Genomic DNA, 23,668 nt, shown 5'->3' on the forward strand with positions numbered 1-23,668 from the left:
CCTTCAAGTCATTCAGTGAACAGACTGAGTATTTATGCTGTACTTGTGGGTCTCCAAAATTTCATACTGCAGCCAGTTCTCACACAACACCAGCTCCACCACCATTTTATTGCAGTAAAGGACTTCTGGGATTAATCTGGACAGGATAAATTTCCTGCAGCTCTGAGTACTAGATATACTTCAGGCCCAAATGGCTTTCAAAGGCAGGGATAAATCTACAGTGAGATTTTCCAGTTACATTCATCTCACACTTTTACATTATTCTCTTACTTTCTATTCCTATAGTCCCACTAAGGGTGTGATTACATTACTGGACATAGCACAGAATTTCTGTGTGTGAGGAAGTGCCAAAGTCATGGTTTGAATGCTGTGTGGACTAGGGGGGACAAAGAAGTCAGAGAGGCTGTGGGACAACATAATCCAAACAACCTGAATTATTCTGCCATTTTTTTCCATAACAGTAGAGCTGAAGGCAAGGGAAGAACTGCATATAATATCTGCTGGACCTTGCAACTCTTTTGACACTGCCCCCACCACATCCTTCTCTCCAAATTGCAGAGACATAGATTTGATGGATGCACTGCTCAGTGGGTGAGGATTGGCTGCATCCAGAGAGGAGTGGTCAAGGGCTCAATGTCCCAGTCAAGACTAGTGACAACTGGTGTCCCTCAGTAAAGCTGTCTTTAGTAGGGCTGCTGTCTTACAATGGGCTTGTGCCCAAACGCTTCCTCAAAACATAGATTCTCTTCAGAAAGTAGTGAAACATAAAAATGTCACTAAAATCCACCTTGGTTCATCACTTCACCTACACCTAAGATACTGATTTTAAAACCACATAGAAATATTACAGTTGTGAAGTTTTTCTCAAATTAAAGATGCCTCATCATTTCAAATTACTGACACTGGGAGACAAAGATCAATAGCTCTGTAATTGTTCCAGGTTTAGTAGAGTCAACACATACTTGAAAAATAATTTAGTTACCAACTGTCTTCCACACTCAAAACCAAGCCTGAAATCCTTCCTTGATTAGCTACCATACTGAAACCACAAAGTCACGATAAATGTAGTCATCTTTACAATACGTGCAGCTGCCGTTGCCAGATTTGGCTTTCTCATACTCTACTTGTATTTTTAGGCATTGGATGACTAAAACACCTCCTCTGCACTCTGCTCTTCTCAGATACCAAAGTCATAAATTTGATGCAACCCTAAAGTGTATGAAGCTTTAAAGTTCAATGAAATTCTGATGTTTTATGCAAATTCAGATGTCTTAATGAGAGCAAGACTCTTTGGAATCAAAGAGATGAGTATCAACTTCCTTTAAACCACATCCCAGTCCTGCTTGTCCAACTTAATTTCCTTTTATGATGAGGTAACCCATCTAGTTGATCAAGGGAATCCTTTGGATTTCAGTACAGCTTTCAATGCTGTCTCTCACAGTATCCTGGACAAAATGTCCAGGATAAACACATTATGGGATGGGTGAGCAACTGGCTCATGGGTTGGGTTACAGTGACTGGGGTGACATCAGACTGGTGACCTGTCACTAGTGGAGTTCCACAGGGTCCAATCTTAGGATCTGTGCTCTTCAATATCTTCATTAATTACTTGGACACAGGATTTTAAGGGATACTAAGTAAATTTTAGAGGACCCTAAATTGGGAGGAGCTATTGAATTCCTCTGCAGAGGCCCTGCAGAGAGACCTCAACAAATCAGAGGGCTGGGCAATCACCAAAAATGTAAACCTCAATAAGGCAAAGTGCTGGATTCTGCATGTGGGATGGGGCAACCCTGGATGTACAGACAGACTGGGGAGGCAGTGCCATGGAAAGGGACCTGAGGGTCCTGGTTGATGGCAAGTTGAACATGGGTCAGCAGTGCCCTGGCAGCCAGGAGGGCCAGCCTTGTTCTGGGGGACATCCAGGGTGGTTGGGCACTGGAACGGGCTCTCCAGGGCAGTGGTCACAGCACCAAGCCTGACTCAGCTCAGGAAACAACACCACAGACTCCATATTTGACCAAAGGCACAGTGAACAGCAGAACTGCTCAAATGCTTGGGAGTAAACACACACTTTGCTAACACGGCTCAATTCCAGAGATAAGGAGCTGGCAAATACTCTCAGAAAGCCTATGATACTCAAGCACAGTTATGCAGGTATGGCATTTCTAGCTCCAGAGGTAGTTTACTTGCCACTGACTGTGAATCCATTAATTTTGTTTCAGTAAACCCTCAAGGTCAAAATCATGTCTCTTATTAAACAAAGCAGATTCAGTGAACAAACTCCAAATTTTCCCTGAAGGATAAATATTAAAACTGTACACCCCAGAAAGATGTAACCTGAACCCAAAGGTATCCTGTCCTAAAAACATTCAAAATTAAGAAATCACCCTAGTAGTAAGATTATCTTAGCCTGTGACTCTCCACAGCACACACACAAGAGGAGGTTGTTGAAGTGAAACAGCAACACCTTAAGGCCCTTTTTCTGCAGGAGGTCAGGTTCATTTGCCTAAGGGAATCCCTTCACCTTCCAGCCCTGTACAGCTCTCCAGGCAGCTCTGTCAAAATGCTGCAAGCTTGCAGTCTGCATGGGATGTAGGCCAAAAAGCAATAAGATGTACGGGCCTCGAGCCAGAAGATACAACCAGCTCCCAGCGATGGCCAACTGCTGCCTGGCATCTGTTTGCCAAAGGAAACCTAGTGTAGGCAACGCTCTGAACTGAAAGAGCTTGATCCAGGTGGAGAGGAAAGAGTGGGATTGATGTGGACTTTGCAGATCAGAGGTCCTAGGCAAGTTGAGGACTCCCTGGTGGATTAAATAGGAAAAAAACTGCTTAAAAACAAAACAAGCATGCATGACTTCACACTGGAGAGATACGACAGCCCACTGCCTTATCATCTCTGTGCAGCAACAAACCTTACTTCCTCTTGAGAAATACAAAAATCCAGCCTTAGTCACAATCCTGAATGTATCCCACAAGGATAGTGGAAGTTATTTGCATCCAAATCCTACAGTTCTGACTACACTGCTGGGACACTGCTCCTGTTGGAGAAACTTCTGCCTTTTGTCCACTTTGGGCTCTCTTAGCTTGAACAGATGATGCATCAAGAATAAGAAGCACAAACGTGGCCAGATAATCACAATCACAGGAGAGATGGAGGAATGAACTCAGAAGGCTGACTATGGTTACAATTCCTGCTCTCAGCTTCCCACAGGGCAGACTTTCTGCTCATGTCTGTATTCACCTGCTCATACAGAACAATAGTGAGAGAAAGCAAAATTATGGTAAGTTACTGTAGTTACAATGGGCATTATTTGGTATTTCAGTATATTCTTAAAATAAATGTCACCTCCAGTGAAGGAATCCTAAAGCAAATCCTCTGTAACTCTCTGCAGTGCTGTTAAAGGGCACATGTTAATGAGTCCATCAAAAGCCAGAGAACAAAGGTAAGGCAGTACAGTGCCCATTACATTCCTTCATCCTGCTGGCCAACTGTTTGAGGTGTAAACAAGTGTGTGTTTGCCAAAGGATTTCTTCATTAGAAAAATGTGAAGCTGTGCCAAAATTCAGAGCTGTTCCACTGAAGTCCATGTAAGTAGGTTGGGAAGTTTAAAACAAGCTGTTAAGAAACCTGTCTCTCTCCATGTATGGTGCTTCTCCTGTACACAGCATGACAACGAATTACACAGTAATGAAAGAATTGGCTCCCTAAAATACACTGTTGGCGCTGGTCTGAACTGTGCTATATCCCATAAAGTGCAGGCAGATCCTTCAAGGAAAACAGATTAGTTTTACCTCTATATTTCTCCCACGTTGCATTGCCCTATGGCCAACTCATTAACCAGGGAATCTGAACACCTGAAAAGACAACTGTAAATGCTGACTCTAGCTTCTACTCTTCAATCCCTTCTCCTTCCCAGCAATAAGGAATGCTGTTTACAAACTCTGTAATAAAAGTAGGTTCAGGCCTTAGGAATTTTGAACAGAGGTGGAGCAGCACTCTCATACCAATACACTGGCACTAAACATGCCCAAGCTCATTTTTATGACTCTCTGAATCAACACTGGGTAATACAGATAAGGTGAGACTCCACTAGAAATTCCACTAGGTCACGTAACAACCCAGCAACAAAAGGACAGGAACGATCCTGTTCTTGGATCATTCACCTCTGAACGAGAAAAGGAGTTAAAAATACATTCTGTACTCTAACAGAACCTTCAGGGTGATCTCATAGGTGTTTTCTATTTCCCATTTCTATGGCATTGTATCTTCATTACACCTACACCTCCAGTTTAATTACAAGTCATCGCAGACAAATGACTCAAGTGAATCATCTGTGTTAGATCAGAGTCTTCTGTCACCTGATGGCAAAGTTAGAAATCAACATTCCTGCAGTTAAAGTAGGATCAGGCTTACCACTGACTGAATACTATTAATTGACTATGCAATAGTCAGAGATTTCAGGAATCATGCAGTACAGTAATTGCTTTTATTATGTTGAACAGAGATGAAAAATGACAACAGAAGCGCATGAACTAAAAGCAGAAAAACCTGTGATAGCACACTATTACCTGCTCCATCATGGATTCTGTAATAACATATGTAGATTCATGTGTTTCAGTACAGAAATGCATTTAATTTGCACAAAGTAATACTTCCAAGGGAGCAGGAGATCCATATACTGGGAACATAGCAAACAGCACTAGCTAATAACCTATTAAATATTAACCTCTAAAAGTCTGCCAAATGCAGGCTCTGGCAAGAGGTCTTAATTGCACTGGGCAGAATGCACACAAATATATTTTTCTGATTCTCTAAGAAAAGATCTTATTTACAGTTTATATCAACACTAGCAAATTCTAACACCTGCCCCTTCCCTGCTGTCCTTCACTTCATGCTGGTTTTTACAAGGCAAACATTACTGTAAGATTATAACACTCCTCCTACAAACTGGCTGGTTTTTCTAACTGTAAAGGGCATCTCTATATTAATTAGGATAAGGGGAAGAACTCACCACCATTAACATGCAAGATGCAAACTGAAAGACAAAACTTACTAGGAATATCAGGCGGTCACATTTTCAGGCTGCCCAAGTTCCTAGGCTACTTGGAGAACTTACAAACAAACAAAACCAGAATCTCAAGCATAGTTTAAGCTGAGAGCCCACTGCTGTCAAGTGTTTTGCTCTTGTATATTAACTTGTGAAGAACTGGCAATATGTTTGATTTTACCCTTTAAAATCCAGAAAGCAGAAAGAACATGCTCATTTCCAGTAACATGCTGCACTTCAGTAACTAAGCATATTTTGGAATATATATATATTTTTAAACATTCTGTGAACTTAAGAGATCAAAAAGTCAAATCAATTAAGATATTTTTGACCACAGTTAAACTGATACCTAACTCTACTAGCGTAGATTAAATAACTGTACATGTTCAGAAATCTGACTCTTGCTCTCAGAACACTCTTTAGTACTGGGATTCAATAAACGTAAATTGTAATTTTCAAATGCAAGTATTTAAAGTCAGGCACTTGCATTCCACACATAGTAAAACCAACAGCATTTAGTCAGGTCACACTTGCAAGGACTTAAAGAGCACTTGTCTGTCTGCATTTCTGTTAAGGAAGTAAGCAATTACACCAGCCATTGTACTCACATTAAAAAAAAAAAACAACATTATTACATAATACCTTTTTGCACTTCAGTGCATCTTTGAATTACTGAAGATTGAGAATTCTTTAAGATTTCTATTTATTAATTTTCAGCATTGCTTGTGAAATTCATAAAACAGTGGGACGAAATCTGTTGTGCTTTAAAGCTTGATTTCCCTTAAAACCCATGTCATGGCTGCTGTACAACTGGGATAAATGAACTTGGAGCCACAAAATGACTAGCATGGAGAAGTACTACCTGAGCATCACTTTTCCAGAACATTACAGATCTCCAGAGAATGCTCTAAGGAGTATGGCTTATTAGCAACTGTATACTTTCCATTCCCATGTGAAGAGAAAATCTCCAGTGCAGCAGACTGGATACAAAACAAACTTTGTTTTGTTCAACTGTGTGTACTCAACAATCAGTGTTAACTGTTTACACCTGGAAAGCTACCCAAGCCTTGCTTACTGTCAACAACTGCCAGCAACCACCTCTCCCTCTCACACCCCCCAAAACCTGCTCCAACTGGAGCACCTGCTCACCTTGGCATCAAGTCCCACCACAGTTAACAAGAGAAATTTTCTTTCAAGAGTACTTGGGCCAAAGTAAATCATCAACATCTCTACAGGACACTGTCAAATGCAGGTTTTGAACTAAGATTCTGTAATGATTTTCATGCAAGAATTGACAAGATCACAGAGAAAGCCAGAGAACATTTGATTTCCTAACTATGACAGGCAATATTTTTTGGGAAAGTGTGCAGTCAGGAGTCTATCAGCATAAAGCATTCATTCATTTCCTACATCTGCAAATGTGGCCAACATAGAGACTTGCAGCTCCTCCTAACCTTACACTATAATAATAAAGTGTACTGGTTCCACTATAATAATAAAGTGTACTGGTTCCCTTATCCATTGCCATTATTAAGTAAGAAGGATTCATACAGCAGACTTGCATCTTACACTGTTACCTATCTGGGATGCAAAGCTCAAAACAGAACAGAATATTACTCTTCCTTTTATCCTTTTCAACAAAATGTTGAATAGGCATAAAAATTGTTATGTTTCAGCCTCAGTCAACTCTAGTCATGGAGATACTGACCTGTGCAGTCAATTTAAAGTCTCTTGCATTTGTAGCATGTTACCACACTAACACAAGACTTTGAATGCAACTGACTATGACTGCTTAAGGAAGGATTTAGGAAAAAAAATAGCTACTAAAAACAATGGTTCTACATTGTGCTGTATTTTAATGACAACAATAAATTTATTTGTTGATAACATAATATTCCCAGTTATCTCTGGAATAATCTCATTATTAATGCTGTGCTCATCCTCTCTTTCCTGTTTGATTCAGAAATTAATCTGTTTCTGGTCCCACATACTGCATAATCAGAGGAAACTGGCCTGTGGGTTTCTCAGTTCAAGTTTTAAATGCTTCTAAGAAAGCACCAGATCTACTTTTTAGCTGTTAATACATAGAAGATCACTTTAATTAAAATAAACTTGAACTTTTATAAATGTGAAACTTTTTCTTAATTAAAGCAAATACTAGGGTTTTTTCTTACAGAAACAAGGAGTCAGAGTCCCTTCTGCAATAAAGAATGTGCCATTTTGACTTCACCAAAATGTCATCCAATTTACTTCATCAAAGTGTTTGGCCTTGTGCCCCAAAAGAGAAAAGCTATTACATGGGATTGGTCACTGCCTCTGTGCAGTGAAAATTACTGTTGTCAGCACAGTGATTAGGGTTGCAAATACCAGTGGTAATTTTCCATCAGGAAGAAAATCCCCAAACACCACGGTAGCGTGTAAGATCATGGGTGGTAGAGATGTTCTGTCAGACTGTTCACTATGTCAAAAAAAAAAAAAAACCAAAAATTTCAGGTGACCTTCAAATGACACTAGTGAAAGCCACATTTATAACAAACAAAAGGAAGTCAGTTCTTCATGTGAGAGGAAGCAATTTGTAGTACACTTTTACAGATGAGACGTTGGAAGCAAAAAGCTTACACACGTGAAAGAGAGACACAAGACAATACTCTGGACATCACTAAATACAAAAACCCTATAAAGAGCAGAACTTCTGAGAATAGTCATGAACTGGTAGAAAAAATGAAGGAAACACCTTGCTGCCCGGTCCTTCTCCTCCCTTGTCACCTGCTTATGGGCAGTGTTGGAAGCAGCACACTGGCTTAGATGGATCCCCCGTGTGAGCCAGCACAGGCACTCTAATGTATGATGAGCAGACATTAAGAGGATTATTCAGGGAATTCCATGCTGCAAATGACTGCAGGAATGATGCATGAGCTGATTGCATGAGGACAGACTGCAACAGCTGACTCTTTACTGGGTCAGCAGCTGTACAGCACAGAGAGGAATATCCTGCTTCCCTCCACGTAACACTGCAGTGCAGCCTTTGCCTCAGGTAGGTGTCACCAGGGCCACACCTGTCAATGTTCCCAAGGTCACAACAGTGTTGTGCATGGAGCAGTACAAAAGGAACAGTGGATTTAAGAGCTCCTGGCTCTCCGTTTATTTGGAGTGGCAAATACAGCACCCCCTGCACTAAGTTCCCTGGTGCACAGCAGGGCAGGGGGCACATGCAGCAGTGCTGTCAAGGGTGCCAAAGTAGTTACAGCACTGCTCTCCTTACTCACAAAATGCAGACAATATGGAATGTCTTTCCCTCTGTGACCATGCAAAACAGCTCACGGCTGATTAAGGCTCCAAAAGACATGCAAGGTATCAAATAATCTGTATTTCTAAGACTAAAATCATGTGGCCACTGGCACGGAGATTTCAAAGGCATTTTCTAATGCACATGGTCACAGGTATTTTCATCAATGTCAACTGGATGGAATAACTGATTTTTATTCAGTTATCAGTTCACAAATTGTCATTCTGTGGCACAGATACCTTCAGGAAAAATACAGAAAATTGTTTAACATGAACAATAACAGAAAAAAAAATCTCCCCCCACAATGTATTAGGTATGCCTTCCATTTTGTACCCAGAAAGTGATGAAAACATCATTGTTAGAAGGGGGAAAAATGTCAGTAAATCATACTAAACAAAACTGGTAACAAACATTGAAACATCTAGTATTTTCAAATGAGTTTTTTGCCTTGACTGCTTTTAGCATATAAATACTGGGTCAGTTTCTTCCTGTCTGCTGTTCTTCCTTGCCATCATTTACACTATACTTTAATAACCACAGTTCAGCAAAGCTGTTTCAGATAGAAGTGATAAAAAGGAGAATCTCAGTGTTTGCAAAAGAAACGTATCACTGCTTTCCAATATAAAACTAATGCCCTTTTCAGTTTAACTTTCATTTCCTTTTGTTCTCCCAAGACTATTTGTATATATGACCTTTTACCTGAGACTGTAGCTCTTAATAAACAGCTAAAAGCTACTCTGTTTCACATCAGTACAACCTTAACCTACTGCACTCATTGCCATAAAACACGTACAAAGGTCAAGAGTTGTGATACGTAAGCAAAAGAGAGATGTGGAAATCCATTATTTTTAGAGAGGACTGCAATATGTGAAAGGAAATGACAAACATAGTAACAATCCCATGATGCAGCTCAATGTTACCAACTCCATCTGTGGAATATCATGGTATTTTCCAGGAGAAAGAGTAAAATGTGTCTCCAGCCATGCAGAAGGACTGAATGATGCAAGAAGTTAAACTGCTAGTGCCAGGATCAAACATAATTCCAGAATTTGTAAAAGGTCACAAAGACTTCACTAAGGGAAAATATTCATCTTCCATGCCCATCCACACAATCTGCAACTAAAACATCCCTGTATTACCAACACTGTCTTTAGCACAAATCCAATGTACAGCCCCACACAGACTACTATGAAGAAAATTACCCCAGCCTAAACCAGCACACCATCATATATAAACTGGCAGGGGATTAAGGTGTCAATGACCACACCCCATAAGAAGCCTGTAGCAGAATTTAAGATTAAAAAAAATTCAAATTAAACATTTACAAACTGGCACAAGATGACTTGTCTCGTGCTGGGTTTACCTAACTGTGTGTATGTGTACAGAAGTGTTCAGTAACAACAGAGCTCAGATCAGTTCAGGGGAACATTTTATTCCACTTTTCAGTTTTGAAAACTGGATTCTGCTTCATCTATTTACTGTAATATTATTCATAAATGGAAAAAGGATGATCTAAAAGAGAGCTGTGACCTAGATATGGGAAAAATCTAGGCTCTCCAGATCTGTATCTCACATTACAGCTGCTTAAACTCAGTCTTGAAAAAGCTAAATAGTATTTTCAGATCTAAAAATCAAAATACTCACAAGGAAAGAAGTTTTTCACACACGGAATTCATGGAATACTACTTTCAAAAGAAATACCTGATCTGCAGTAAATTAGGGAGTCCTAGTGTCTATATTGTTCTAGTTACTCATGTAAGGTTCTCAGTGCACAAAGAACAGATCCTTTTTTAACACTGAAACTGAGATGTTCACTGCTGGCAGTTAAGGTAAAATGCTGCTGGGATCTGCTGGATACATCAGATTTTCAAGATTTTCAAATTTTCAATTTTCTGTACATATCCAGACTTTAGGAGCATGTGGTCCCATGCATCACATGCTCCTTCTGCTCTCAGACTGCCATGAGCCCAATTTATGACAACAAGCTTTGGAGCACTAAAAGTGCTCCAGGCAGAGCAGGGTGCACCAATCACCCTCTGGACAAACGGGGATCTCCACAGTACTCACAGGAGTCAATGAGCACTTTGCTGCTCTTAATTTGGGCAAAGGAATTAATTTAGTGCTGACTCCTTCTGAATCTCTCACCTTCAGAGCTGTCCAGATGAAGCTGATGTCAGAGGCCAGCAAGAATTAAATGCCACAGACAGAAAAATCTCTTACACTTTTTACTTTGGGTCAGTTCTGCCTGCCTGCAACCTCTCCTTGTCACAAAGACAACACTGACTGCTGGTTTATACAGAGGGGATAATGCTGATCATTTTGTGTAACCTGATTAACTGAGTGACTAATTAAGGAGAAACAGAATAAACACTGAGGAATCTAAACAGGAGGAACTGAGACATTTGTCTTAGCTGAAAAATTTTCACCTTCTTGTTAATCTCCTTTTTCCCCCATGGGTACAGCAATGATGCTCACCAACAGCTGGCTACTGGAGAAGCTCACATGCTTATTTTACTGTACCCTGTTTCTTGGTGCTGATTGATGCCTCCCTTTTGAAAGCTGATGATGTACTGCCTGAGATGGACTGCTTCCAACTGCTAAATCACATCATATCCCTCCGAATAAACAAATCACAAAAATCCCCATAACAAAACAAACAAATGAACAAACAACAACAACAAAAACCTCAGACAAACCCAAATCAATAACAGACAATGAATGAAAAACATCTCAAATAAAACAAGTGCAAGTACAGACCAGGACACACATATACATATGGATATTATTTTCCCCACATTTTAGCTATGTGGAATTATCATGGGACAGTGATAGTACCAATGAGTATTTGTTTCAAGAAAAAAAAACTGTGAGAGAGCAAAAGCAAAATACCTAAGCACCTCAACTACAAAATTTGTCAGCTATATTAAAACAATTTACAGTAAACTAGAAGTATGGACAGCAGGAAGGAAAGAGACATTTGTTATCTGCCTGTCTTTCCTTTATATGTCCTGAATCTTGGCAAATTTCTTCTCATAATATGGTAAAATTAAAACATGGCTGGTGAAATTCTAGTGAAAGAAGAATCAGCATAATAATTTATTACAGAGTTTAGCATTAGCATATTTGTGTAAATATTCAGGACTGCATTTAGTAACACCACAAGTGACAGATTTATAATCCTGTAAATGCTTCAGTGAATTTCAAGAGCAGAAACATTCTGGTTTAATAACACACACACACAGGGCTGACAAAGCCAGCAGAGTTAGAAGCACTGGAAAGCCATTTCAGAATTACACAAGGAATTGTTCAGAGTTTTTTTACTTGCCTTTCTGAATCACAGCCTAAACATAACCATCCTCCTCACTCCAGACTGAATTTCCTATAGGTGAAGGGTTTGGAGGCTTATAAACTTTCCCCTACAAATCTCATATTGCTCATTTCCCATCAGCTCACATCTTAAAATGTCATTCTGGCTGAATCACTATACACCCTTACTATAAACATGCCCATCTGCTCGCTGGTGGACAACTGCAAAGTGAATTCTAGCTGAAGAAACACTAAACAAGAAAATGGAGACTGACTTCCACAGGTGCTCCTTCTCCTCATGCACTTTCCACCCATCTTCACAAGTCCCACGTGAACCCACTCCTACTCTTGGGGGCTCCTTAGTCCACACAGGAGCAAACTGGCATGACCTGCCCAAATAAGGGGAAAATGGAAACATTTGCTCAGATCTTTGGAAAGGATTTCCAATGATCCGTTCCTGCTGCCTCCTGATGGGAAAGAATTAATCCAGTACTGAAAGCTGACCATTAACACGATGCTAAAATGGTCCCAGACATGAAAGAAGAATAAAGGAAACTATCTCGACCCTGCAGGCTTAGCCAGGGCAGTGTAACATGGATTAGAAACGGATGCCTTTTTTCCTGACGTAAATGAGGGGCTGCTCCTGTGTCTGCCGAGTGTGTAACCTGAGGTGACAGGGAAAGGGACTTATTTAGAGGGAGCCCATTAGTTGTGGGGTTGGTGGCTTCTCAGAACTTTCTCCCAGATCTTTTCAAGGGATTAAAACCTCATGCTACAGCTGAGGAAGGGAAAGAACCATCTGTAAGTGAACATTCAGCTTTGCTCATGAGGGGAAAACAGCTGAAAAATTGTGGCTTTCAGTGGAGGTGGAGCTTTAAACAGCTGCAGAGGGACCTGCCAAGCCAAGACAGAGAACTTTGTGACAATCTTACCTTTCCTACCTCTCCTGAGGGACAAAAGGCTCAAATCTTACCTCATTATGAATGATCTGCTCAGAACGTTCAATGGGAAGGAGCAAGCATTCCACTTTCAGCTAAGTTAGCTGGAGCACTCTCCTTGCCAAAACAAGTATGCACTTTGGGGTTTTGCCTGGCTGGGACGGGAAGTGCACACTTTGCACACACCAAGCACCCAGAGGTGCAGCCACGCCTGCAGCAAGGGACTGCTGCATGTCACAAATCTCAGAGCAGGCTTGCACAATGCTGTGCGTGCACTTGTGCTGCCATTTCAAGTGCAAAAAACTACTCTGTCAACTCATCCTTCCCACTGAAGTGGCAGCCCTGGCTAGAAGACTGGAAACAAACAGGATAAAAATGCAGGGAAGTAATTGCTTCTAAAATAAGAGTTCTTTTGAAATTATTTGTTTTTGCAAAAATCAGCAGAGGACCAATTTCTGCAGCTCTTCAGGGACTGAAACCTGCCTGTTCAGAGGTCATCCGAATGCACCTACAATATACTCAAAATGATAAAACTGTATATGTATTTACTGGACTTTGTAGGATCGACTTTGGATTTGATTTTAATGTTATATTACATTAGTATTATTTTAATGTTATATTAATTTTCAAAATATACTTGCTTTTTCTTCTGCATCAGGTGAACAGGGTATGTATTCTACCACCCAGCTAGAGAGGAATGGGAAAAGCCTTTTGCATTCCTGTCCCAAGCATGTGATCAAACCAGGAACAGCATTACAGCCTCATAATGTCAGTGTTCTGTGCCAGTGCAAATATTTATGTGCTCTGAGCTGACTGGTTCTTGAAACTAGAAGTGCTCTGTCAAGAAGGCATTGGAGGGAAAAGGTGAAATACAATAGAAAAAATAAAATCTTGTAATCCTGTATGACTAGATAATAAAGCATACGTTTTATTTGAAGACAATACTGAGCTACAAACCATGCTATTAAAGGTGGCATGTTTCACCTCAAGCCAGCAGAAGGATTAATTCTAGAAATCTCCCAAGAGCAAGTCTCATGGTAGCTCTCCTGCCCAAATTTCCCTTGCCACCTGAACTACATAAAAACCTTCACTGCCCATCTCTGATCATTAGGGAAGCCTAATGACTGTTATTCCAAGACCCCAATTCATTCCACTTGCAGCAATACACCACCGGCTACTGCTCCAACATAGGACTATATACAACTACAGTTCAAACAGCAATTCAAGACCTTTTTAATATTTTATTTTATTTATTATTATTTATTGTTCAAATTATCATTTCTGTTGTTACCATAGGTTTTGTAAACCTATTTTTTCCAGAAGATTACAAAATTGGCAGTACTGCAACTCAAGACTGACTAACTGTTCACTGCATGAGATATCACTCAGTTTAGTAACACAAAAACCTATCAGGATCATATGGATTCACACTAGGAATTCTGTTCCAAAGCAAAATATAAGCATTATTTTCTTAGGAACCCCTGACATCTATAATGTGAAAATGCACAACAGTGCAAATGTACTATCAGAAAATTAACTGTTTACACATAACACTGCCTAATAAAAAACAGGTATTTACAATCCTGACAATGTGACCTCCGAGCAAGCACCTAATCAGAATGTTCAACCCACTTCACCTATTTCTCTCTAACTAGCAGAGCCTACTGATCAACAGACTGAGACTCTTACTGACTTAGGAAACTGAAGTAAAGCTTGGATTAAGGATTGCAGTAATAGCTGGCTGCAAATGAGACCTGTAAACTCCAACAAAATTCAGTTTATTTCAGAATTTTAAAAAACAGTCGTCAATCAAATCCCAGAATTCTTTTATTATAAGGCATTTCCAAATATAGTTATATTTCTGAAGAAAGCACATGTTATACTTCCACCTGCTGGCCACCAGACTGGATAATCATCTGGTATCATTCTAATAGGTGGAACAAAATCCTTCCAGGCAAGGTGTCATGAAGCTGACAGTTCAATTTCCCAATGAAAGAGAAACTATTCTAAGACAAATTTTCTTTTTTGTTAAAATTGTACTTTTAAAAAAGATGTAGGTGTTTCCAAAGAAACACTTTCCATAATTTCTAATTATAATATTACAATATTATAATTAGAAATAATTATAATATTAAGCAATGAGCAAGAGGAGAAACAAAGCAGGGACTGAAATGCAACTTGCAGAGACTTCCAGTTGCTTTATTTTCTGAATTGTGATCCACAGAAAAAGCAAGCTAAGAAATCCCTTTTACCTGGCACAAGTTGGCTTTCACAATGACTGAACAAACTTTGAAAGAAGAAATATAACTGGGGGTAAGGTGTTTCTGTGCCTCCTCAGTGCACACACACAACAAGAATGGTAGTTCAACTATCAACAGCCCTAAAAAATCATGTCTCTTTTTCCCATCTCCAAAACTAATTAATTTTCTGCCTCCTTAAAACATATTTTCTTTAATCTGCCACAGTCTGTGCCTGATTCAAATGCTCTTGTTCCTCCTGGAAGCCTGCAGCATTGTGGATTTCCCCTAGATATGACCAACACAGTAAACAAGATGCAACTTGCTCCACTGGAGCTGTTTTTCCTTTCCAGTACACAGCTCCAAGAGAAGCTTGATGTTTCCGTGACTTCATCTAATGATCCACATATTCTTGTTTTCATTTGACAGCAAGAATAGTGGGACAGGGCTGTGGGAATTCAGAGAAAAATGTAAACATGGAAAAGTGAGGAAGGAGTGAGAGTGAAAGCAATCACAGGAAAGGAAGCAGTGTATTGACTCAGAGTGAAGTGCTGGCAATGCAGTGAGGGATGTGAGGGAAAGGATGATGGAATACCCAACAAGGAAGTGAGTGAGGTCATCTAAAATTCTCCTTACCCTGTTGCTGTTCCCAAAACAGAAGGTAAAAAAGCCACTTAAATAAATGCAGATGAGTTTGGTAAAGGGCAAGTCCACAGTTTCTTCACTTTCCTTGCCATTCACTCCCCTATCCCACCATGGTTCAAGCTTCAATGCAACATCCTTAAAAGCAACAGGGCCTCAGTTTTGGAGAGCAATGTCCTGAGCATCTTACAATCTTCACTGCTTACAGCAGGATTATTTGGAAAATTTCTATCCACCTACCTGTAGATACATCAGTGGCTTTTCCAGAAGCAGTAACTTTGCCTACAAACAGCTTGCTGTTTTCTGGACACTGTGACACAGGTCATCACAAATAATTCTCTGAGGCATTTGTTCCTGAACAACACAGACAGCTTCTACTGTATGTAATGGTTCGTGCATTAGCAATCTGGCAATCACTTTTCTCTGCTGAATCTCATCATCACTTGGTTTTCACTTCAAGTGTACTATCTCTAGTTTATTATACAAATTGACTAGGATGGGGGATATTTGCTAGGATACAAAAAATTTAATCTTTGAGAATAATATGAAACGTCCCTTCATAGAGCCGCCTGACAAATTTCAAAAAACCTTCTTAGTACCTTTGCTACATGAAGTTAGATGATTGTACTTCTTGTATTTGAGTATGTGCCCTGATTAAACTAGAAACTTCCCACCCAAATTAGATGGACAACAAACAAGGTCAATTTTTTGCAGCTGGTTGCCAGCAGAATTTGGAAAATATCAACAAGGTCCAAAGATGCAAACACAATGTGAACCCTTGTATTTAGGCATAGCTCTCTCAGGCAATCATCTGTCTCCTGAGGCAATGCAATGGGCAACACTTCCCATCTCGCTTGAGTAATTTTATCTCAGTGTATTTTGTTGGAGTAATTCTGGTTGTCACCATGCAATTTGACAGCTTGTATCTCCCAACAGCTGTGGGAAATTTCCCAGATCTTCACCTCAGTGCAATCCCAATTACTACTAAGTCCTCAGAATTGAAAGACTATCTTGACTTCTGGAACTGGCTGAGGCTTGAAGGAGAAGGAAATACATCTGAAGCATTTCTTCTGGGCCCTTTTTTTTTTGAAATATATTCTTTCCCTGGTTGTGTTGCTGAAGTGATCATCAGTGGCTGAACATCAATATCACTGGCGAAGCAGATCACTTCCACTGAAGTTAAGCAGAAGTTACTGTTACACTGGAAGGCTATCAGTGATTCTGTCTCCTTCCACGGAGGCATTTCAGCTGAGTGCTAGTAACAGCTAAAAGACAACTAAATACAGCAAAATACTTCCTCGCTGATTCACCACTTAAGAAAACCAGCAACCCTTCTAAATGCCGCTGAGCCAAACTTACACCAATCCAGCAGACCCTCCTGTGATACATCACAAAGGCAGAGATGTTATCAGCTAATTTCATCTGAATGGCAGAACCTGGGCTCACACCAAACCTCCTGTTCCGTCAAGGTCAAAGATACTGTATTTTCATAACTTATTTTCTGACAACTTCTATTCCAGACAGTGAAGGCTAAAGTGATTTTATCAGTGGGTAAAACCCTACCAAGGATGGGCGCGTAGTTCAACCCTCCCAAACTCAAGAATTCACACCCTTTAGGAGAGTAATTATCAGCACAGTTAACACACAATAAGAAATGAGGCACCTGCAAACCATCCTCATGACCATTTTCCTGCACAGACTTGAGGTTGTTTCCTGTGGTAGAGACAGCACAAGCCAGAACGATGCACTTTTGGTTGCCCTACTTGTCAGCTTTTAAATGTTAGAATCCTTTGATGTTACACACAAGCCCTCTTCCCACCAAAGGCGTAATACTCTAACTACAACACTTTTCTTTAAGAGCTCCAATGTACTTTTTGCAAAGACTCTTATTTAATGCTTCTCTTCAAGTGCATCCAGAAATGGCTGAGTGAGAACACCTGACTTTTAAACTCCAGTGCATGTCTGAGACAGGCAGACTTCACACAAAGGCAAAGGTTAGAAACCTCTGTCCTAGAGGTTTGGTACTCTAGGACCACTGTCCTTAGAATTATTCTGCCTCCTCATTTAAAAACATTTAAATTTTAGTGAATATATTTCCTGCATAAATAAGTGCGTAGCCAACAAAGAGTAAGATGTTTAATAAAATGAACTTCCGGGCCAGTAATGAAAATTAGCCTATCAGCAGTATCAATGTGTAAACTGCATACCAATCAATAACACACATCATTATTACAAGAGTCTGCCTTCCACTTATCTAAAAGATTTCTGAATTGAAGCCTGAAATAAGCCTGAATTATTGATTTGCTGTGAGAAAATGAAATATTAGAGATACTCACTTTTACCAAAATTATTTTTGCTAGCTCTTCACATACAGGCTTTTCTTCATCCTTCTTCAAGCCTTCTAATTCAAACAAGGTATTGTAATTTTCCAGCATTTTTGTCATTATCTTGTTGCAGATCTCCAGTTCCTTCATCCCTTCAAATCCAGAGCGCACGCTAGAATTGGAGAGATGACAAAGCAGAGTGTTACAGGGACACAACATACAAAAGGTCCTGCAGAGGGTCTCTGTAACATTTCATTTGTGGATACAGGCTGGATAGCAGGCACAGGAAACTTTGAACTGGAAAGGAGGCCTGTGGCTATGTTGTTAACAACTATCACCGTTTGTCTGCAGTTTTTCTTATCAATATTAAATACCAGACCTGTTGGCTGAGCTACCCTATCCACAGAATCCAGGCAGGGACAGAATTAAGACTGCCACCAAATGAGGTGCCACCAACTCTCCTGCAAGCTGGGTTTCACCACCCACAGTGCAGACAGCTCAGGCATTCAGATGGTCTAAACTGTTAATTCAAGAGTCGGATTCCTCCAAAACCTGGTTCATGATAACTTCAAAGGCACACAGGAAGGATAAGTGAAAAAATTAGGAAATCCCACATGCTAAGCAAAATACTGAAATGTTAAACAAGGTCTTGATAACCCAATGTTGTACACCACATTTTTTTAATCTAAATTTTGAGTTACTATTTCTTTTGAAAGTAGGGTCATAACTCAAAGAGCTTTCTAAAACATGGAGATGGATGGTGCCTTTCACAGAAGAGCCTAAAAGATTAATACAAAAAGTAGCTCCTAAGCTCCATTTTCTGGGAGAATAACCAACTTCTTGGCTGCTGAAGAAGAGGATTCTTTCTCTCTTGAAACAGGCCCCTTTGCAGCTTCCCACAGACCTTGAAGGCACACAGAAAAGGGAAGATACTGTATGTATCTGCATGTTTCCTCATCTGTTCCACACAACTCTCTCATGCAGCAAAAAATGCATGTCACTTGCAACAGAGCTCATAACTCATGGAATCATCTAATGATAATCTGCTGGAATATAAACTTTCTGCACACTTTATTGACAATTTTATTGGCCTCAACTGACTTAAACTCCATTTTAATGCAAAAGTACAATATCTGAAGAATCTTCTTCTGCAATCATTCAGTGTTACCTATTGTACAGTATTTCCAGCAGACACAGGCTTCTCAGTAAGTTACAAAGTGGCTGCATAGATGTGAATTTCCTAAAGACCTTATAAAGTGGCAGAGACTGATATCAAGAGTAATGAAACACAGGAAACATTTAGAGTGAAGAAGCAGAGAAGCCAAAACAAAAACAAAAGTTTCAAGTACCTTTTGGCTGAAGACAAGAAGATGTTATGTGAGAAGAAAACACAACCCAACCCCCAAATGCAAAACAAATTCCCCCTGAGCTACTTTACAGGGATGTAACTTGAAAGTAAACCATTGCTTACTGCAAAAAGTAAATAAAAATTTACAAATAACTACCTACCCTAAAACTTTAACTGCAGTTTATCGAGGCCAGATGTGCATTTCAACAACAAGGCTCTGAAAGCTGATTCTCCCAGACATTTGTCATCAAAAAGTGCCTTTATGTAGGGGCTATTGACCATTCTCAATGCTTTACTCTGTGCCATACATCTACGTGTCAACAGAGAGAGCAACCACTGCAGCAGAACACATCTTTGTAAGATGTGTTCTCCAGAACAGTCTTTATTGCTATTATTTCAACATTTAATACATGCTGGAGTAGAAGGACCTGAATTTTAAAGGATTGAATTCTTTTACACTGTAGAATATTGGCAGCTGTAAAAATGTGTCAGCCTCTGATGATTGATTTCTTTAGTGTGGAAGTTGGGCTCACACTAAATAAAGAACAAATGGAGAACTTCTGTTGATGGATGTGCAGATACACTCTGGCCAATTCATTTTGGAGAATGTCAAATATTCACTAAAACTTAACAAGTGGCCTGAAGAAAGTGTATGTATGCAGTAGGCCCATGCAATTGTCCTGACTGATGGGAACCCCTCTTGCCGTGCTAAATGATGTGCTCCATTGTTGGTGTGCTGCAAAGCCTGCCTAGGCTGGCTGAGAGAAATCCTGACTATTACCTTCCTGATTTGTTTCTCCAAAACAGACTACAACTTAAATAAGGGCACCCCTATGAATCTCATTCCCAGGAAAAGGACTGAAAATGTAATAGAGCATATGCAAGTCAAAATAAAGACTCCAGATAGCAGAATTTTCACCTAAGCCACATCTGCTGGGAACTCCTGCCAACAGTTGCCTACTGGCAACAGCTAATACAAAAAATTCTACCTGGTTGAGAAACAGTCCAGTCTATAGTTTCCACAAAGCACAAAACCAGTACTTAATTTCTGCCCAATTCCATTACTTTCTTGCCCTCCCTTCCCCACACTACCTTGCCAGTTAAAATTTATTACATCAAACCTGTGAAAAATCCAACATCCTATTCTGAACAATTCTGTATGAGTAGGGCGAGGCACATATGCAAAACATGAGGCTAAAGCTCATGGCTTCAGTCTTTTTTAACACCTCTCTCTGAGCGTAACCAAGCAAAGGACCATGAAGTGATTTATTTTAATGGAAATTTAACGTACTTTATTCATTGCCACCTCTCTGCCACATTAACAGGCATATTTAACAAAGTTTCTAGTATATTTCTCCTCTAATTGCTATTATTAGACCTCAATCACGATAAGGACTATTACACTCTTTGAGCTCTCCATGGTGACATTTTCCTTTCAACAAATATATGCTGAGCTGAAGATAAGTTTATATTATGAGCACACACCACCCTGCCTATTTATACAAAGTAAACCCCATCTGCTGCCACACTGCATGATCTACCAGTTTGACTAGACTTTTCTGAAAATGCATGTAAAAAAAAATAGCATTTTACTTTAGCTCTTCTCATTCTGAAAAGTCATGACATCTACAAATGTCACTTCAACTGACTGGAAAAAAAAAAAAAAACCAGATCTGTGAGAAAATATTCTCTCACACTTTCACTTTCCTGATGCACAACCTAATCCTTGGAAAATTTTCATTATCATTTGTGAAGATCTTGTTAAAAAACCAGAGTATAAAACTGTTCATAGCCATGGCGCCCTTATGTCTATTTTCATGTTAATTAGTCATTACAAATGCGATGCTTTGAGAGTTAGACACACTATTTACTCCAGTTACAAAATCCTCAACAGAAGGACTTCATCCCCTTCCAGTCACATATGTACAAATTACTTCAGTAGCAGCACCAGAAGCATCAGTTTCACTACCACAAACAGCAGAAGGGTGCCATAAACCTGCAATTTCTATGGTTATTTCTAGCAGAAAAAGTGTTGATAAATTCAGATCTATTTTAGCAATTTGAACTGGAAAACTCCCACTGAAGTTATCACAGTGGCCTGCAAAGTCATCAACAGATACACAGCACAGGCAGAGCAGGAGCAAATTTTCTAGTGTGCCCTCCCTTAGATTCCACAGACACCTGCCCTTCCCAAAGAGATGCTCTGAATGATCTGTGTGCAAAGCACAGTGTGTCCACATTAAATATTTGGAAAAAATGTGCCTTGTCTAAGTGAGGCACCAGCATTAAGAGTATCTGACACAGTTAAGAAGGGTCAAGAGCAAGGATGCATCAGTACCACGAGTTTTGCAGGATAATAAAAACTGAAATTATTGGTGAAGTAATTTTAAAGCAGAAAAAGCAGTTCTCAAAATTAAAACATTACTTGGTAATCGGATTGGGCTGTCAGCTCTTCATTTCGAAATCTGATACCCAGCAGCATTTCACACTTCTGTACAGTGTCCTGCCAGCGTGGCTGGCCCACCCAGTGCAGCTCCACGCTGCTCCTGTCCGGGCAGACACCACACCCTCATGTTCATTGGGTTTTCCAGACTGAGTCCAAGTCTCTTTCCACAGGGATGCTCAGGAAAGCTTGTCTCAAAGGGTTAAACCACAGCAAGGCTCTGTGTCCCAGCTTTTACTCAGAAGCAAAGTGACCTGAGGTCAGATTAACTCACTGTAAAAGAATTCCTTACATCTCAGGCATTTAGTTAAATGAATTTACCTCGGGTCTCTGCAAATAAGCTCTAACAGGCTGAATGCAGAGTGGGCTTTCCAGACAGGGAACCTCCAGACTCCAACTGAGAGCAGCGCAGTGACACATCCAAACATGCACGTGGCACAGGACAGGCATCACTACAGGGCTCTGTCACCACCCACCACACCTGGGAAACTTGCTTCAAGTGGCCAGGAGGACCTGGGAAGTAGTAATCTGTCTATAATGAGCTGAACTGAGGTCACTGAACTGATTTCCCCAGGCAGCAACTGCTGACAGCTCCCTGTCACAACTGAGAACCCGAGATTTCCATGTGAAAGGGTCATCTCATTACCAATTCCCAACAGTGCTTGACCCCACCCTGTCTGAGATGAAAGATGCACATTACCATTTCCCCAAGTGGCTCTGCAGAAGCAGCTTGCATGGAATGACAGCACTGTAAGCCTAATTTACAATCACAGGGGGCTAGATGCTCTATAAACTACTTTCGCTGCTTGTACAGTACCTTTTGTAGAGAAGCACCACAAAGTCAACTTATCATTCTCCCAGGGAATCCTGCCAGAAATATGGGACTCAAAGGACAGGAAACACTGCATGGATTTTTTGTTTCTCCAGCCCCAACAAAACATTTTCATTAGTACCTCAGATGCCCATGAGTCCCTCAACAAGCACAAGTGGAGACTTTGAGAGCAGAGTTGCAGTAATTTATAGAGGTTACAACTTGAGGCAGTCTGTTCTGTGCCTCTAGGCAGACTTCACTGTGTCTCTAACAGATCCAACCTCGTGGCCAGAACTCATCCACTTCAGGTGATGAAAGGGATTGTCCTGACACACCAGTCCACAAACTGGTGCAGCTGAAACTGGCACATATTCATGTCTGCAGACCCTGCTGCAAGATCACAGTCTAATAAGCAGCTAAAGATACAGCCACGCTCACTTGAGACAGTTGTTCATCTCAGTCTATGTGATTCCTTTACGTGCCCTGCATAATTTGCAACCTTACCAATCGGGGTGAAATGCAATGATAGATACAACTACTGAGATTTTGCAGAGGTGTTTTAGCTCCTGTGATACTGGAGAATCCTGGAGAGTCAAATCTGGGGCATGCACCTGCCTGCCTGTTAAAATCTGTTCCAGATTATCTTCTCTAGGATCAGATTTATTAGCCTAAGTTAACTCAGTAATTCAGCTCTATCAGCACTGCTTGCAAAATAAAAAATAATTAATAAAAAATAATAGCACTAATAAATAATAATAAAACAACAGCACATAATGAATGATAATAATTATTAATAAAATGCAAAACGCAGGCAACACAGGTAACACAAAGCAGTTAGAGTGATGCTGCCACAATGGCTTTACTGATTGGCTTCATTTATATGCAAAATCTTTTGCTTCAGCAAAAGCTTCATTTTTCATCATAAAATTACAGTGACAGGGGACATCTTAGAGAGTGCAACCTACATAAAGGGGGACAAAGGGCAGTCCATAGCCTAACATCCCCTTACAAAGTGCATTGCTCTCATCTCCAAATGTTTCAAAGCAGAGGCTCTTCAAAAACTCTCCTTGTGATTGCATTTGAGCTGTATTGCTAAGCTCAAATATTCATGAGTACTTAATATGATTATGGATGAGAACGTTTATAGCCTTGCTATATTATACTTGATGTTTTAAACTGTCATTAAAGGCTTCAGCATACTGAATGCTTAGTAAAAATTCCTTTGCAGTGCTGGAAAATGCAGTATTTAAAATCTATGTGAACACTGTAAGAAAGGTTAC

The 23,668-nt window shown here is 40.1% G+C and overlaps 1 protein-coding gene across 6 annotated transcripts in view; it reads right to left on the reverse strand.

The window, feature by feature from the left end:
* FAM13A (family with sequence similarity 13 member A) overlaps positions 1-23,668 on the reverse strand; it is a 128,630-nt gene that overhangs the window by 85,930 nt on the left and 19,032 nt on the right. For all 6 annotated transcript variants that reach the window (XM_074540896.1, XM_074540892.1, XM_074540895.1 and 3 more), the window contains exon 5: positions 17,799-17,958. In XM_074540896.1, the coding sequence (XP_074396997.1) occupies positions 17,799-17,958 (160 nt within the window). The remainder of the gene's footprint in view (positions 1-17,798; positions 17,959-23,668) is intronic.

Source organism: Zonotrichia albicollis, chromosome 5, assembly GCF_047830755.1.
Source record: "Zonotrichia albicollis isolate bZonAlb1 chromosome 5, bZonAlb1.hap1, whole genome shotgun sequence".
Taxonomy (NCBI): domain Eukaryota; kingdom Metazoa; phylum Chordata; class Aves; order Passeriformes; family Passerellidae; genus Zonotrichia; species Zonotrichia albicollis.